The sequence below is a fragment of the Onychomys torridus genome, chromosome 10 (assembly GCF_903995425.1).
Source record: "Onychomys torridus chromosome 10, mOncTor1.1, whole genome shotgun sequence".
Lineage (NCBI taxonomy): Eukaryota > Metazoa > Chordata > Mammalia > Rodentia > Cricetidae > Onychomys > Onychomys torridus.
This window is the reverse complement of record NC_050452.1, coordinates 81,176,638-81,192,601: the sequence shown is the minus strand read 5'-3', so window position 1 is coordinate 81,192,601 and position 15,964 is coordinate 81,176,638. Positions and strand designations below refer to the sequence as shown.

Sequence of the window (15,964 nt, the reverse complement as noted above, 5' to 3'; positions counted from 1 at the left end):
ATAATAAATGATATGTAGTATTAATTAGGATAGTTGGTGACTGGCAAGTAAAAGCTGTTGAAAGTTTTAAATGTGCCTCTTCTATATTTGTGATAAATCCATATCCATGCTGTTGAATATTTTAAAAATTTGTCTGTCAAATAGTAACTAACTGTTGGGTCTTTTCAAAGGAGAACATTGTTGCAACTATGAGTGACTGGCATTCTTGAAGTTGGTGTTCCATGGGGTAATTTTTCCCAAAACAGAAGGGAAACCCATAACTATTTTTATGCTTGGGATTCAGAAATTTTATCAATGCAGTCCTTTGACCAATGAAGCCTCTTGTTCTCCCCTAGTTCTGACACGGCTAGGATGATTCCACAGGAAAGGAATGTGCCCAGAGAAGGCCCAGTGCTAACTAAAGAGGTTATAAAAAGCAGAGTGTCTGTGGCTCAAAAACCCTGCAAACACATATTTTAGATTAGCACTCTCTATTTCTTTATGAGACCAACCTCCATTCTTTTAATTCCTCCAACTCCTCGACCACCATAATAGGAAGCATCCACAGTCGGCCATTTCTTGTTGGGCAAAGGTTCTTCTTCCTCTTCCTATGGAGATATAGTTTTAAAAGTTGATTTAATTAATTTCTTAAAATGTCATTTGGTCAGAGCTGAATTACATTTAAATGTTTCAAATAATTCCATTGCTATGGGAAAATGTAAAAATTATACCTGGGATATATGGGTGCATTTATAATCACAAGCATCAATTTCAAGTGCAGTTCTACAAGAGATTAAGACACCTTCCCTTCAGCAAATTCTCCCTACATCACCCCTAGGCTAACAGAAGTTGCTTTTTGCAACTGTTAGTATTGTGTATTTAAACCAAGTATATCCACCAATTCAAACTTGGAAAGATGATTCAACTTAGGGCAACACTTCAACAATTATTTCACGTGTCAATATATATGTAACTTTGAAGTGTGAAATTTATAGTGAAAAAACAAACTTTAAAGAAGCCTAAAAATGCATAATCCCAGCAATTCCTTACTTTACATTGTAGAATGATGTTAGCTAACAGAGGAATAATAGCAAATTGTCACTTTGAAGAAAGTAAGGGCATCTTTGAACTGCCAGCTTCAGTATATCAACAATTTTAGATAAGTGTCATCAGGACTATTAGTTATATTATATTAAATCTCTATGTACTTTTGATCCTGTGGTTAGTCTACCAATGAAGGGCTCATTCCTCTACTCCATGAAAGAAATCATAAGATTAAAAAAATAGCAGTTGGTTTTCACAAAGTAAAAAGTAGATACATAGTTATCACATAAATAGAATTGGTCTAATTTTGGAATGATATTCACAAATGAAAATAAAAATACTCCATATCACTTTATTAGGCACTCACTTACCTCCTTTGGTGCAGGAGGTGGTGGGGGAGGATCCTTGATAACCTGTCCCAAAACAAAACATAATAAAATGTAAAAAGTTCCATAACATAAGAAAAAGTAAGAATGTATAAAAACAGAACAAACAAAAACTCCAATGGCTACTGTATTAATTCCAGAGGTGGATTAAGATTTAAAACAAAACTGTAATCAAATGAAGCTGACTGAAGGTTATGAACTATATATCCCCTTTATTAAGAAGGGAATACTTTGTATCTTATTTACTGACCTATATGTCCAATGAAAGCACTGTTATCAGCGTTGCACTCGGTAAGATCAACACCAACACAACCTTTCTTCCCAAAGTTTCCTTTCTAATAGTTCACTCTTTCCAGATGCAGACTACAAGTGCTGGCATAATCTATAATGGCTCCTTTTTCTAAATAACTTCTCCAAATTCTTTCTAGGTCCAACTGAGTCTTTAACATTGTTCTCTACCTCCTCCCCCTCCCACGCCATGAACTCCTGTCTTCCCAAAGCAGACTATCATTTCTGCGATATTTATAAATGACTCTCTCTTCTTCCCCAAAATTTATAGGGGTCTCTTTTTTTTTTATTCAGTTTTAAAAAAGTCCCCTTGTAAATATCAATACACATTTCACATGCTCATTTCCTGTACTCTGTTTAGCAGAGTGGGATTGGTACAAAATACACTTTCAAGGATGTGAAGCAAGAGGGAAGGGGGGAAGTCAGGAGGAGAGAAAAGGGGAAAGGGTTGGGGAGAATAGAAACCAAGGAGGAAAAAGGTAGGGAGGAAGAAGGGAAACAGGAGGGAGGGACTACAGCAAGAGAAAAGATGAAGAGATAAGAAACGATTATTTTTATTTTCATTCTCACTGTCACAACCCAAAGTCAAAGACTTAGGATTCTATGGACTTTAAAGATGTCAAGCGCATTTTACAACTCATGCAAGTTACACACACCAAAACTTCAATATTCTAAAAATTCCCCACCTAGTGGTGGTTCCAATTATGTCTGGACTACTGCAACAGAGAAATTCACTATTTCATAAGTCATCATTTGACTGGCAAGGAAGCCAAAGCTTCTTTCTCTAACAGTTTCTACTTTTCAGCCCTGGTCCTGGAGAGTCTGGAAAACCTGAGTTTGCACACACACACACACACACACACACACACACACACACACAGGCACGCACGCACACACGCACACATACTTTTTCTTCCTAATGAAGATAAATTCCTGGTTTTGAGACTACAATAATTACTTCATTTCTATTGAGGTTATATTTGGGAGCTAAAGATATAACTCATTTTTTATAAAACGGTTATGAGTTACCTGGATTATTTTGTTCACTTTCTGTAGTATATATTCATTTGTCAATAACCTAACTACAGTTTCATTAACCCAAAATAACATTTTCAGATATGACCCAGCAATTAGACTCAATGGCATTTGGACAAAGCAGTTGGACCTTGTGGTTCCTTGCCTCTTCTCAGCATTTTAATTGATGGGTTTCAAAAAAGAGCAAATGAGATTGGTAGGGAAGTGGTGAGAATAACTGAGGAGAAGTTGGAGGGGGTTAGGAGTGGTAGATTTGATCAGAATATATTATATTCATGTAGGAAATGCTCAATAAGAAGCCAAAAAGGGGAAAATAAGAATACTCGTATCCACGCTCTTGATAGTCTATCATTACATTTTTTTTTTTTTTTACCAGTGGGTATATGCAATCCTTGTGGTAAAAATTAAACAACTAGCCTCTTTCAGTATCTCTAGCAAGTCTTTGTTTTAACTTGTGTAATCAGGTCAATATTCTTCTGATAGAAGCTTAATCAGTCATTTCTCCAGTCAAAATAGACTCAAAGTTCCAATGCATACAGTTCAAATCAGGAAATCATTGAATTTTATTGTAAGGGCTTTGGGATTTATGTCTCTATTATGTCTTCCAAGTGTTCTCTGGAGATCTCTTACCAGAGAAAGTCCAAAATACACCTTTCTATTCCAAGGAGCCTGAACATATCTGAGATCACTTTCATTTCATAGCAAAGATTTCAAATTTACTCTTATAACATGGACATCTTGCACAGATAAATAAAAAATAATATAAATAGACTCTCTAGCAGTCTCCTTTATCATATCATCCTGGGTATTACATCATACTCCCTTCAATAACCCTTTCTTTTTATTTCATACTGACCATCCACATGAGTGCTAATAGAGGAAAATTAAGATTCAACCTAAGATTCTTCTAGAAGGCAGCAGAAATTGGCTCAGGAGTTAAGAGCATTTACTGCTTTTGCAGAAACCCCAGATTCATTTGCCAGAACTCACATGGTAGCTCACAACTGTCCATAACTCTGCTTCCAGGGGAACCAACTCCCTGTGGACTCCTGTATGCATGTGACACACACACACACACACACACACACACACACACACACACATACATACACACACACATATATAAAATAAATAAATATATATTTAAAATCTGTATGTCGTCACTTCTGTCAGACTCACACAGGACAAGGAGTACCTTAGTATGTTTCCAATTTGCTGGAAATCCTTTACTTGGCATAATCTGTAATGTAGCGATATCAAGCCTCTGGGGTACATCTACATGAGCTAGCTGTTCTGTTGTCTGATGCCTCAGTTTCCACACAACTCTGCCCCAACTTTCTCTGTACGTGTATCTAACTCCAACAAGATTGATAATCCCCCTACTTCCTTCAAATATATGGACCATTAATATTTTAGGTCATGATCAAGCTCCAAGTTAGTAAGTAAAATGTTGATTAAAATGTGAAAATGATACACTAAGAGTTCCATGATAGTAAAATATTGATAATTTCAGTGAAAATAGTCATCAGTTTTCTCTATCAACCAATGAATTCAGAGAACTAGTGAATTTAACAGTAGTTGTAAGGACATAGGATCATCCCCATTTTCTACATCTGGGAAATAAACTGGATTAATTTTGGGTCCTCTCCAACATGAAAAGCCTAATAAGATAATAAAAATACATGCATCACAATATTTCTAACAGGTCTTTTGTTTCTATGACTTTCCACAAGTCATAGTGTATATATATATACACTTATGCCTTGCATTCCTATCATTCCAGAAAAAAATCTTTTAAAAGTAATGTTTTTTAATTAATATGAAACTATGTGTATGACCTATTATAAATTTAAAGGGATTTTGAAGTCTGGAAGCATGCATGGTCAACAATGAAAATAAATTTTTTATGTCCTATCTCAATCGAATACCAGTCTACCGAGTTAAGAGACACAACCTCCATCACAACAAATGACAGGAACCCCAGGACAGGACCCAGAACCGGGGTTGGACTGTGTTCTTCTTGCTAACAGTAACCATCCTTCACTTGTACTGTCATATGGCAGATGCTCTTTATTTTCATAACCCTGTAAGGTAACTATGCTGATGTCTATTTTAAGCACAGCAAAAGGAACTCCAACAACCCCTAATTACAACACCTCTCCAAGTCAATACAAAGAGAAAAGATAGAACCAAAATTCAAACCCACCACTTAGAACAATCTATTTCCAAACTCTGAGTTTAATTCCATTATATTAGATACTTTCAAACTAAAAGCAACTGCCAAGGGGAAAGTCTGTGAAAGATCAGTTGTTTGCCAAGCAATTGTTACTGGGATGGATGGGTGAATGGAATCACAGATGATAGAAAATTAGAGTTACATAAAGTGTAGGCTTGAGATGGGCTTTATACCATTTAAGAGAAGCATTGAACATTCACTGTGATGCCCCCATCACTCATTTAGAAATTTCAGGACAGGAAATAAACTAGTTTTCTTCTTACATTTGAAAATATTCCTATACACATTATAACGTGGCCTCATAAGTAACAAAAGGGCAAGAAAATAATGTCAGGAGTCTGTGTTGAAGTGGCAGGCCTGCACACCAGTAAAATTTGTTTTGGGGGAAAAGGCAACTCAGTGTTGTCCAAGTGCATTAAAAATAACAGTCATGAGAACCTCATTCTGGTATTAAATAGTGTAAGAGCACATTCACTCCAGAGAAGGGTGTATTCATGTGCACCATATTTCATGAGAATTTGCAGGTTTTAAAAGGCATAATATTGCCCAGTTGCCAGGATTTTTTTCCACTTAGCATCCTTCAGCTCTGTATTGAAAATTCTGGAAAACACTTTCACCACTTTATGAACCATATGGAGAGTTTGAGTCTTCTCCAATTTTTTTTTTTTTTTCCGTTTGTTATTATCATCATAGGGGTGGGTGGGGGAATTACATCTCATCTACTTAGCTGCTAGAATGAAGATTTCAGTTTGGAGGAGAGCCGATTTCTTAATTTTTTTTTTTTTAAAAAGAAAGTTAGCTGCTTCAGGCAACAGTCCTTTTGATCTGCTCATTAACACTTTTCAAATGTTCGAGTGATGTGGGCATTCTTTGCGCTAGAAAATGTCAGCACTGGAGCCTGCAGCCAGCTTGATGCAATCATATGTTCTGATATTCAGAAGAAAAAAAAAAGTGAAAGAACTGTCAACATTGAACTGCTTTGGATTTTACACACACACACACACACACACACACACACACACACACACACAAAGATACAGTATGACTGTAGATAAGTATTATTTCAGAAGTAATTTTTGCCAGTAATTAAAAGAAAGCCATCTACATGCTACAAGCCCACAGACAATGGGAGAAACACTCCATTTACAGGACGTTTTAAAAAAATATGTGTGGTATATGTGGGCCTCTGTTTCATTTTCTCCTTGACAAAATCATGGGTCAAGGACAGTATCTTTCTTCTGGAGTGCATAAGCCCTAAGTTCCCTTAGGTTTTTACTTGGAAAGCCCTTTTCTGAATCCCACAGTTGAACACAGAAAATATAGTCCAGTTATCTTGTCCTTCTTTTCCTTCCCTTGTTAGCAAGGTCACTGATGCTCAGGGCACCTTACCTTGAACAAATAAACAAGAAGCCAGAAATCTACAAAATAAACACAAGGTCAAATGGGGCATGGGAAGAACAGTAAAAAGATGCATCCTGACAGGAGTTAACGGTGCTACTGTCACAGACCAGGAAGAATCTGGTACCCTGTTTCCTAAATGATGTTGTTGGAAAATATCACCATGGAAGCAATACATCCAAGCATCTATCATACTATATTTCAATGAGGCAGCCAATCATAAATCATTTCAATTAATAGTGCAAGGAAGGCGTATTAAAATTTAAATTACTTCTGTTTTATTGTGCATTCCCCCCCAAAATCGGGCCTCTGTGAAAGTAATTCAATAAGGGTACCAGGGAGCCCTCCTCAACAATAAAAATCAAGTGCAATATAGAAGCATCATTACTATGTAAAAGAAGTGGTACAGCTGTTGAAGCTAAGAAAATTATTCTGTGGAGCTCTGATTGGAAACATCACCGTGAAGTTTACCTTATAAGCAAATTAGGTTGTTATTTTTTTTTTTATAAAAAAAGGCAACTTTTAAGTTGCTTTCTAATTTAAGAATCACAACATCTTTCTGCAATGTCCTGAATGCACTCAAGACACGATGAACCTCACCATGCTTCCTTGGGAGTGGATAACTTTGGTTAAGGACACTAGAGCAACATGAGCATTCATTATTCCCAGCATAATCAGCAACGTCTGCAGCTGTGTCCCACACTCAGTGACAGCAATCCAGAAAGCCTCTGTTTGCTTCCTCACGAACCTTACACCTGTAATTCTGTGGAGTGTCTGGCTCTCCCAAAGGATGTGACTATGTGGCTGTCATTTCTGCTGTCCTGTTCAGTCAAACAAATGTGCCATCAATACAGCATATCCTCTACAGTAATGAAAGTACCTAAGAAGCTTTTCTTTAATCCCTTGTGTCTTCATTCTTTTCATCAAATGCAAAAGGGAAACCAGTGGCGATGTCCTTGCTAAAGAAAAACAGTTGCTGTGGAGGATGTGGGGATTCTTGACAGGCAGCCTCAGCCTTAAACAGGAGGCAGGGATGACCTCTCATCAGAAGAACTTTCCCCTGGCAGAGCAGTTCACAAACACCACACAACCTGCAGCTGACTAATGGTAGGGTCTGTCTATTCAGCTTCTCATAAGAGCTCTCTTATTAAAAGTTGCTCACAGAAACAGTCTGATTCAGTGGGAGAGCCAGGCACACAGAGGACACAATCCGCAGCATTTTCAGTCACAATCACCTCCCTCCTCCATCCCTATAAGTGCTCCTTGCAATTAATGGCAGGACAGAAAAGTATAAACAGTCCCAATAAAAGCGTCTTGAGTGGCCGGACAGTCTATGACAGATACTTTTGACATGACTATTGTATTTTATGCCTTACTTTAGCAGCCTGGTAAACCTAAAGAACCTTTCTCATATTAACTAAGCAAAATTTAAATACATGGTATTTTGAGTGCATAAATAATGTTGAAATTAAATTATACTTGTAAAGATATTGCATTTATAAATCTATTTAAAGTCTGTTGCAGAAATGGGCATGCTTCTTTATTAAGTCATTAAAAAATGAGACCAAGTGACAGACATGTTACTTATCATGACTTTGAAGTAGTGAGGCATATAAAATATGTTTCAAAAATACCTGAACTTCGAATGTGCTATAGAAACTAAGTTTTCTACTTGTGACAAAGTCTTCAGTAACTCACAATACTTTAGGGACCACAAACAAGGAATGAAGGCAATTGATAGGCATCGGTTATAAGTAGAGACAAAGTTGCTTTTTTTTTTCATACAAATTCTTAATCCTTCTTCTAGAAAGTCCCCTGTGGGTTACATCCAGTGACAATTCCACATAAGCTAAACTGATTATATTTCAGATTTTATTACATTTAAGAATTCTGTTTCTGAGACCCACAGCCAAACATTAGGCAGAGCTTAGAGAATCCTGTGGAAGAGAGGGAGGAGGGATCATCAGAGACCTACAGAATCAACTAACCTGGGCTCATGGGGGCTCACAGAAACTGAACCAACAACCAGGGAGCCTGCAGGGGACTGACCTAGGTCCTCTGCACATATATTACAGTTGTAGAGCTTGGTCTTCTCTTGGGGCTCCAAACAGTGGGGGCAGGGAGTCATCTCTGACTCTGTTACCTGCTTTGGGACCCTTCCCTCCTACTGGGTTACCTATCCAACCTTAATAGGAGAGGAGGTGCCTGGTCTTACTGTAACTTGATAAGCCATGACTGGCAGATATACATGGGAGGTCTGCCCTTTTCTGAAGAGAAAGGAGGGGGAGTGGATGTGGAGTGGGGGAAAAGGGAGGTTGGGGGAGGGACTGAGAAGAGAGGAGAGAGGGAGCTATGATTGAGCTGGAAAATTAATTAATTAATTATGTAAGTAAGTAATAAAAAAGAACTCTGATTCTATGGGAATACAACATGTGTATTTTCTATGGTGTATGCATTTATAAGTGACAAGTTTTCATTGAAATGAAAGAAACCAGGCATCCTGGGTAACTACAAATTCCTTTGAGCACAATATGCTTCCACAGCCAACAGAACTTTTGTTATAATGAGCAAGAGAGTGCTCTGTTTTAAAGCTGGTTGTGGGTAGACACAGACTTGACATCTCTCAATGTTTGGGATGATGTATTTCAGGAAGATGTCCCAAATAAGAAGCATTTACTGGGCAACATTTATGTTATTTGTTTATATGTGTATATCACTGAGCAGATTTACAATAAATAACACAGTGCCCATTTTTATAAACTTCCTGAGCTGCACTACAAGACAGATTTTGAATAAATAATCATGCTAAATGCTTGCTTAATTATACTTTTACTCACACATCACCAAAAATACATACTACTTTACACAGTGCACTTTTACTAGAATCAGTATAAAACTATTTGGAAGTAAAGTTCCTGGCTTTCACTTGTTCCTCAAGTCCTGGGATGAGGCTGGTACAGCTAACGGAGGACAAGCTAGTTTCACAGACACCGTATCTAGCTAAACATCCTGTGGCCTGCTGTTCTCTGGCCAATCTCTAGTTTTCAGGAGGGTCAATAGCTCAACAGCTACGTTTGAATGAAGCCATGCTGGATCAGCCTGAGGAACCTGCCCAGAGATCCCCACTGTCAGCTGTTGCTATAATCTAATACTGTTTTCATCTCACTCTGAGACAGTAAGTCAGTCCCACTCAGTTCATGAAGTATTACACATGCTAGTTGACAGCTCTCCACTACAAACCCAAACTGGGCTATTGTATTTTGTCTAGTTTTATTATATCTATCTATTTATTTTGTATCATAATGCAAATAATGAGGTCAGAGAACAACTTCTCAGAGCCAATTGTGTCTCTCTACATTGTGGGTGGCAGGTATTAAACTCAGTTCATCAGGCTTGGTGGCAAGTGCCTTTACCCCTGAGCCTTCTCTCCTGCCTTCCCAAAATCAATAGCCCTAACCAGTCATAACATGAGAATACCAGAATGAGTCTAAAAATATTATTTTCTTATTGTTGCAAAAAAAATCATCAAAAACCTGTGGCTGAAAACAATAGAGACTTGGTTCTCATTCACTTCTGGAAGTCAGGGGTCTGAATTAAGTCTCAGTTAACTGTTGGCCAGCTGCTTCCTTCTGCAGGCTGTGGTGGGGGCCACTCCTTGCCTTCCCAGCTTCTGCTCACACCAGCATTCCTTGTCTTGAGGTCTGCATTACTCCAGTCTATCTCCATTGCATTGCCTGCTCCCTTTCTGTGGTCGGATTTCCCTCATAAGAATTTTGGTTATGTGTTGATCTAAATTATTCAAGACAATCTCTCTATCACAAGAACCCAAATCATTGAATCCTCAAAGACCCTTGGATCTCTCTAGTTACTTCCCATTCTCAGATGAATGCAAACCTTCTAGAAGGCATGGAAGACACTTCTGCCTGAGGGTTTTATCAAAACCCAAACTGTCTTCCACAGGTCTCCCAGCCCAGCACTTTTTATAGCACACCACAAACACGCACACGCACACATGCATGCACATCTGAAATGTCCACTAATTGCACATTTTCTTTATTATTGAAAACACATTTGAGATCATAGACTCAGTCAGGTTCCTCTAAAAATATGTTCTTCATATATTGCTATTGGGCACTTAGAGACCTTCATTTACACTTCTAACCCTCATTTCTTTGTTTCTATATTAAAATATAAATTTTCATATCATATTGTAGGTATCTATGATTCCCCAGTTCCAAGTACAGTAGCTGCCACTTTCTACATGATCAACACATATTTGCCAAAGGGTGAATGAAGAATTTTGCCTGTACCTTACCCCAGCTTTTCAACCTCCTTTTAGACCAAACACATTTGCTACAGTTCGCTTCCACCTAAGTGTGACTATGCACATTTGCTACAGTTCACAATTCCACCTAGGTGTGACCATGAGTTCACATCCAGGACTTGTGGCTTTTAATTTGGTGCTTCTCAGTAAAATAAAGGTGGCTGCCTCTGTTAAACAAACCGGAACTAAGGAGCAATCGTTCTATTTCTGAAGCTAGGGACTCTTTCTGAAATACTGTAATAACTGGAGGGACTTCTCAGTGCTTTACATTGAGAAGGTTTATTATCTGCGAAGCCTCAGGTTAGAATAGACCTGCTCTCACTGTCCATTGATAGGCTCTCCTTTATAACATCCAAGATTATATTCTAAACCTATATTTCAGAATATGTAACAACTTTCTAAAAAGGGTCCATTTCAGTTTTTTTTTCTTGTATCTTTAAGGGAACAAGCATACACTTTGACACTTTTGTACCCTGTGACCAACAGTAAATGAAATTATAAACTAACGAAGGGAGGAAATTTGCCATCGTAAAATTTAAATTAAAAATGCAAGGAGCACAAATCACATTAGGGCACCATTTTGCTTTTTAATTTGAGACTCGAGAATGCCATCCACCCCCAAAATAGCCATATCTAAGATAATCAAGATTAACCAGGAAACTGTTGGAGTATCAACTGCTGTGGCAGGAACTTGATGAGCTCAGCAGAGAGACAGGAAGAGTTTCATCTCTCCTGTTGTCAGAGTTAATGCTGTGGGCCTAGTACCCTGAGATAAAGGATTGGAAGGCTACCTCATGACAGCAGACCGTGGTGCAGCTCATAAGAAATGTAAATGCAATACAAAGCATGGCCTGATGTCTTGGGAAGCTGATAGCAGGTAGCAAAGGTGAAGGAGGTGGAGGCAGGCAGTCTCCTGTGTCACATTAAATACCCCCGGGAAATGGAGTAACACTCTCAAACAAGTCATAGGAACACCCTGGAAGATTTTCCTGGGATAATCTTTTCTATAAACTCTAGATAAACGGGGATTAAGTGAAATATGCTAATGTATAGAAGTTATGCACTATCACGTAGGAGGCTGAATAATTCCTCTATAAAGATGTCCATGACTTAATTCTCTGCTTCTGTGAATAAAGTACTTTACATGGTAAAGGATTTTAGAGATGTGAACATTAACAGCGCTGAGATGGAAGATGATCCTGTAGTGTCCAAATGGGTCCAACTGAGATCTATAGGTCTTTAACACTGGGCAGCCTTCCCCACTTGGATTCACTCAGAGATATGTAAGTACAGAAAAATGATCAAGGACATATGCCACAGTGGTACTGGCTTTGAGGATGGATAAAAGAGGTCCCACAGCAAGAAATGAGGGTGGCCTCCTTAAACTGGAAGTGATGGACTCTGGCCCTGAGTTCCAGAAAGGTGTGTGCACCCACTGCATTCCCCTGGCCCAGGTGAACCCAGTGAAGCCCATGTAAGAGCTGTGATGAAATAATCATTGGGGAAAAATGTGTGGTGCTTTTACAAGTCAAGCAAGTGGCAACATGTTAGCTCAGCAATAGAGAACCCCACACCACCAAACTCTTCCACGGGCTTCCTGCAAAGGTGAAGGTGGCATAAACTGAAGCTGCTGATCTGTCTCTAAATAGAATGTTTAACTGACAGCCTAAGTAACTTCTGCATTGGACTTACCTCTAAAATATGCCACAGGAGGAAGATAAAAGAAGACCCTGGGCCAACAGATCGTTAAAGAAGCTCACTCTGAGCACTTTTAAAACAGACACCAGACCCATGACTCTCATGACGACAGCTGAACGTGGCACCTGTTTACCCAAACTTTTCTTGAACTTGAGTGGAAATAACTTTCATCCCAACTATCCCCAACCTCTCCACACCTCTTCCCACAAGCCTGAGTTCTGAAGTGCCTCTGAGGTACTTTTTATACTAGATAGTGACATATGTATTTTCTAGAAGCTACTCTATGTAAAAGACTTGAAATTCTTTGTGGATTTCTGGGGAACTCTCTAGCACTTTGCTTCTTCCTAATCCTCTGGGGTCTTCATTTATCATGGTCTCTTTTTCCTTGTTCTCCCTCTCCGTTCTTGATCCAGCTGGGATCTCCCACTCCCCTAAGCTCTCTTTCCCTTGAACCTTGCCCTTCATTACCTGCCCCCCACCCCTGACGTCCAGTTTGCTCAAGTAGATCTCACCCATTTCTCTGTCTTTGGGTGACCCCTGTGTCTTTCTTAGGGTCCTGTTTTCTAGGTAGCCTCCCTGCAGTTGTGAGTAGCAGTCTAGTCATCCTTTGTTTTATATCTAGTATCCTCCTATGAATGAGTACATACCATGTTTGTCCTTCTGAGTCTGGGTTACCTCACTCCGGATGATTTTTTTCTGTATCCATCCATTTGCCTGCAAACCTCATGATGTCATTGTTTTTCTCTGCTAAGTAGTACTCCATTGTGTATATGTACCACATTTTATTTATCCATTCTTCAGTTGAAGGGCATCTAGGTTGTTTCCAGGTTCTGCCTATTACAAAAAATGCTGCCTCCTCAATAGACTACTGGCAATGGTTGAGAGAAAGCCCGGACTTATCTACTCAGGTGATCAGATAGCCAAACACCCTAACTGTCATGCTAGAACTCTCATCCAATGACTAATGGAAGCAGATGCAGAGATCCACGGCCACACTCCAGGTGGAGCTCCAGGAGTCCAATCAGCGAGAAAGAGGAGGGATTGTGTAAGTGAGAATTGTTGAGACCATGATTGGAAAAAGCACAGGGACAAATAGCCAAACTAGTAGAAACACATGAACTATGAAGCAATAGCTGAGGAGCCCCCAACTGGATCAGGCCCTCTGGATAAGCAAGACAGCTGATTAACTTAAATGGTTTGGGAGGCCCCCAGGCAGTGGGACCAAGACCTGTCCTTAGTGCCTGAGCTGGCTGTTTGAAACCTGGGGCTTTTGCAGGGACACTTTGCTCAGCCTGGAAGGAGGGGACTGGACCTGCCTGGCCTGAATCTACCAAGTTGAGCTGAATCCCCAGGGGAGTCCTTGCCCTGGAGGAGATGGGAATGGGGGGTGGCCTGGGGGAGGGCAGAGGGGGCTGGAGGGAGGACAGGGGAATCTGTGGCTGATGTGTAAAATTAAATTAAATTATAAAATACATTTTTTAAAAAAGACTTGAAATTCAAGCTGCTAATGAAAGCTGTACTGTTGCTGGACCACATGACATGTGCTCGTCCGCTGGGCCTTACTTTATACCTTCCTGCACTAGAACATGAATAAGAACAGAGTTAAAGTACTCACCACTTTACAGCAGAGGGGCCAAAACCACCACATCAAGGCCACGCCCAAGAGCAGCAATAACACCAAAACAGCTATGATGGCTGCAATCCCATTAGACTGTGGAGGGAAAAATAAACAAACAAAAAGTAAAGCTCGAGGGCACGTCCCACAGGTTATTTATTCTTGTAAGGCAGTTCGCACCGGGCAGGAGAAAATGAGCACAGGAGGCCAAACAGTGTCAGACCCAAATCATGTTACATTCTCTCAAGTTTTATTAATTTCTTTTTATTTCACGTAATATACGCCATGTTACGTTAAGACGGTCAATAATAAATGTGATGTCTTCCAACATGCTACAGACTAATTTAAACATGTCCTAAAAGGATGTGAGAACCACAGATTCTGAGGATTAAACAAATGGTCCCCTTAGGGACTTTTGTGCTTAGGCAACAATTACGTTGGTTCAGGCTCAATTTATTCCAGGCAGAATTTCCTCGGGTTTTATGATGATAAAGCAGCAATTACTTTACATACTTGGAAGGAAAGGAAGATATTAACATGGGCCAATAAGAGAAACACAATGGGGACTAAGTGGTCACAGCACACACCTTTAATGCCAGCATTGGAGAGACAGAAGCAGGTGGATCTCTGTGAGTTCAAGGCCAGCCTAGTCTACAGAGTTCCAGGACAGCTAGGACTGTTACACAAAAAATCAAAAAAACCCTGTCTCAAAAAGTCAAAAAAAAAAAAAAAAAAGAAGAAGAAGGAGGAGGAGGGAGGGAGGGAGGGAGAAAGGAAGGAAGGAAAGAAGGCAAACACAATGGCTGTGGCTATGTATGCCTCAATGGAATGCATCTAATGAGTCCTTACTTCAAGTGACTTCTGGTTGTGGTTCACATGTGACTCAGGCAAGACCTTCACTGTCTGACTGCCAAGTGCCTCCACCCTTTAGACACCTGCTCTGGCCTCTGCCTGTAACTTTAATCTCCACTGTAGTAACCACTGATCCACCCTGTGGCCTCAGGCAAAGTCCTTCCAGTAGGAACCGTGCCTAGGATTTCATAGATACAAAAAGGATTAGACAACAAATGTAGACAGAATTGCTCTAGATTTTAATCAAAGCATTTTTACAATGGAATTAATTATGAGCTTTGGATAATTTAATTCCATGTTTCTATCATGAATGTACGTCTCCTAGGAAATCAAAGGCCATTTCCAATCAGCTAACCACTTGATACTCCTTGCTTGAAGTTTACAAACTATGTACCAAGAAAATGAACTCCAAAGCAATAAGAATCCACATGAGACAGATGTCAAAAAGAACATAGACACTTTCACTTTTTTTCACTGAGTTTAGAGGAAACTGGCTTCTCTGCCAAAGCTCAACTTCTCTGGGATCCCCAGGGAAATGGTTTTAGTTGGTTGTCTTTTGCTGGTTTTGTTTGTTTTAAAAGAGAAATAACTGAGAGAAGAAAAATAAAGAGAAAGAAATATTTTATAGAGGATTTGAGACAAATGTCTCAGTGCTGTCTTCTTAAAGCCAGCAGAAGACAATCAGAATGTAGATGAGGAAAACACAGAAAGTGCATCACCCTTCCTCACAAGTAGCACACTCAGGAACAAATCTGGCCACCCCCACAGACGCAGTTACAATAAACACAAAAGCAGGCAAATGGGAACATACAGGAAAAGCATCTCCTAGAAGGACATGGGAAAACTGTAGCATACACTAAGAGAATCTCATGCAATCTTGGCCTTACCTTCAACTGTAGGGTCTCAGGGAGATCATCCCCACCCCCACCTAGGTCCAGAAACTCATAGAAATACTCTGTGTGGTTGTGCTATACAACTTCAGCAAGAGCTCTGCAAACATCTGATTCTCCCTTTACTTAGCATTCACACCCTGTTTTCACAAAAGAGGAAATGCAACTAGAGGCCATGAATCTGCTGAAATGGAATGGTCACTTTGTTCTTTCTATGCA

The 15,964-nt window shown here is 39.5% G+C and overlaps 1 protein-coding gene across 1 annotated transcript in view; it reads right to left on the bottom strand.

The window, feature by feature from the left end:
• The window catches only part of Antxr2 (ANTXR cell adhesion molecule 2), a 131,151-nt gene that overhangs the window by 56,564 nt on the left and 58,623 nt on the right, over positions 1–15,964 (bottom strand). Inside the window, exons 12-14 of the mRNA XM_036201660.1 lie at positions 14,004–14,099; positions 1,395–1,436; positions 492–587 (exon numbers count right to left, since the gene is read on the bottom strand). Coding sequence (XP_036057553.1) covers positions 492–587; positions 1,395–1,436; positions 14,004–14,099 — 234 coding nt within the window. The remainder of the gene's footprint in view (positions 1–491; positions 588–1,394; positions 1,437–14,003; positions 14,100–15,964) is intronic.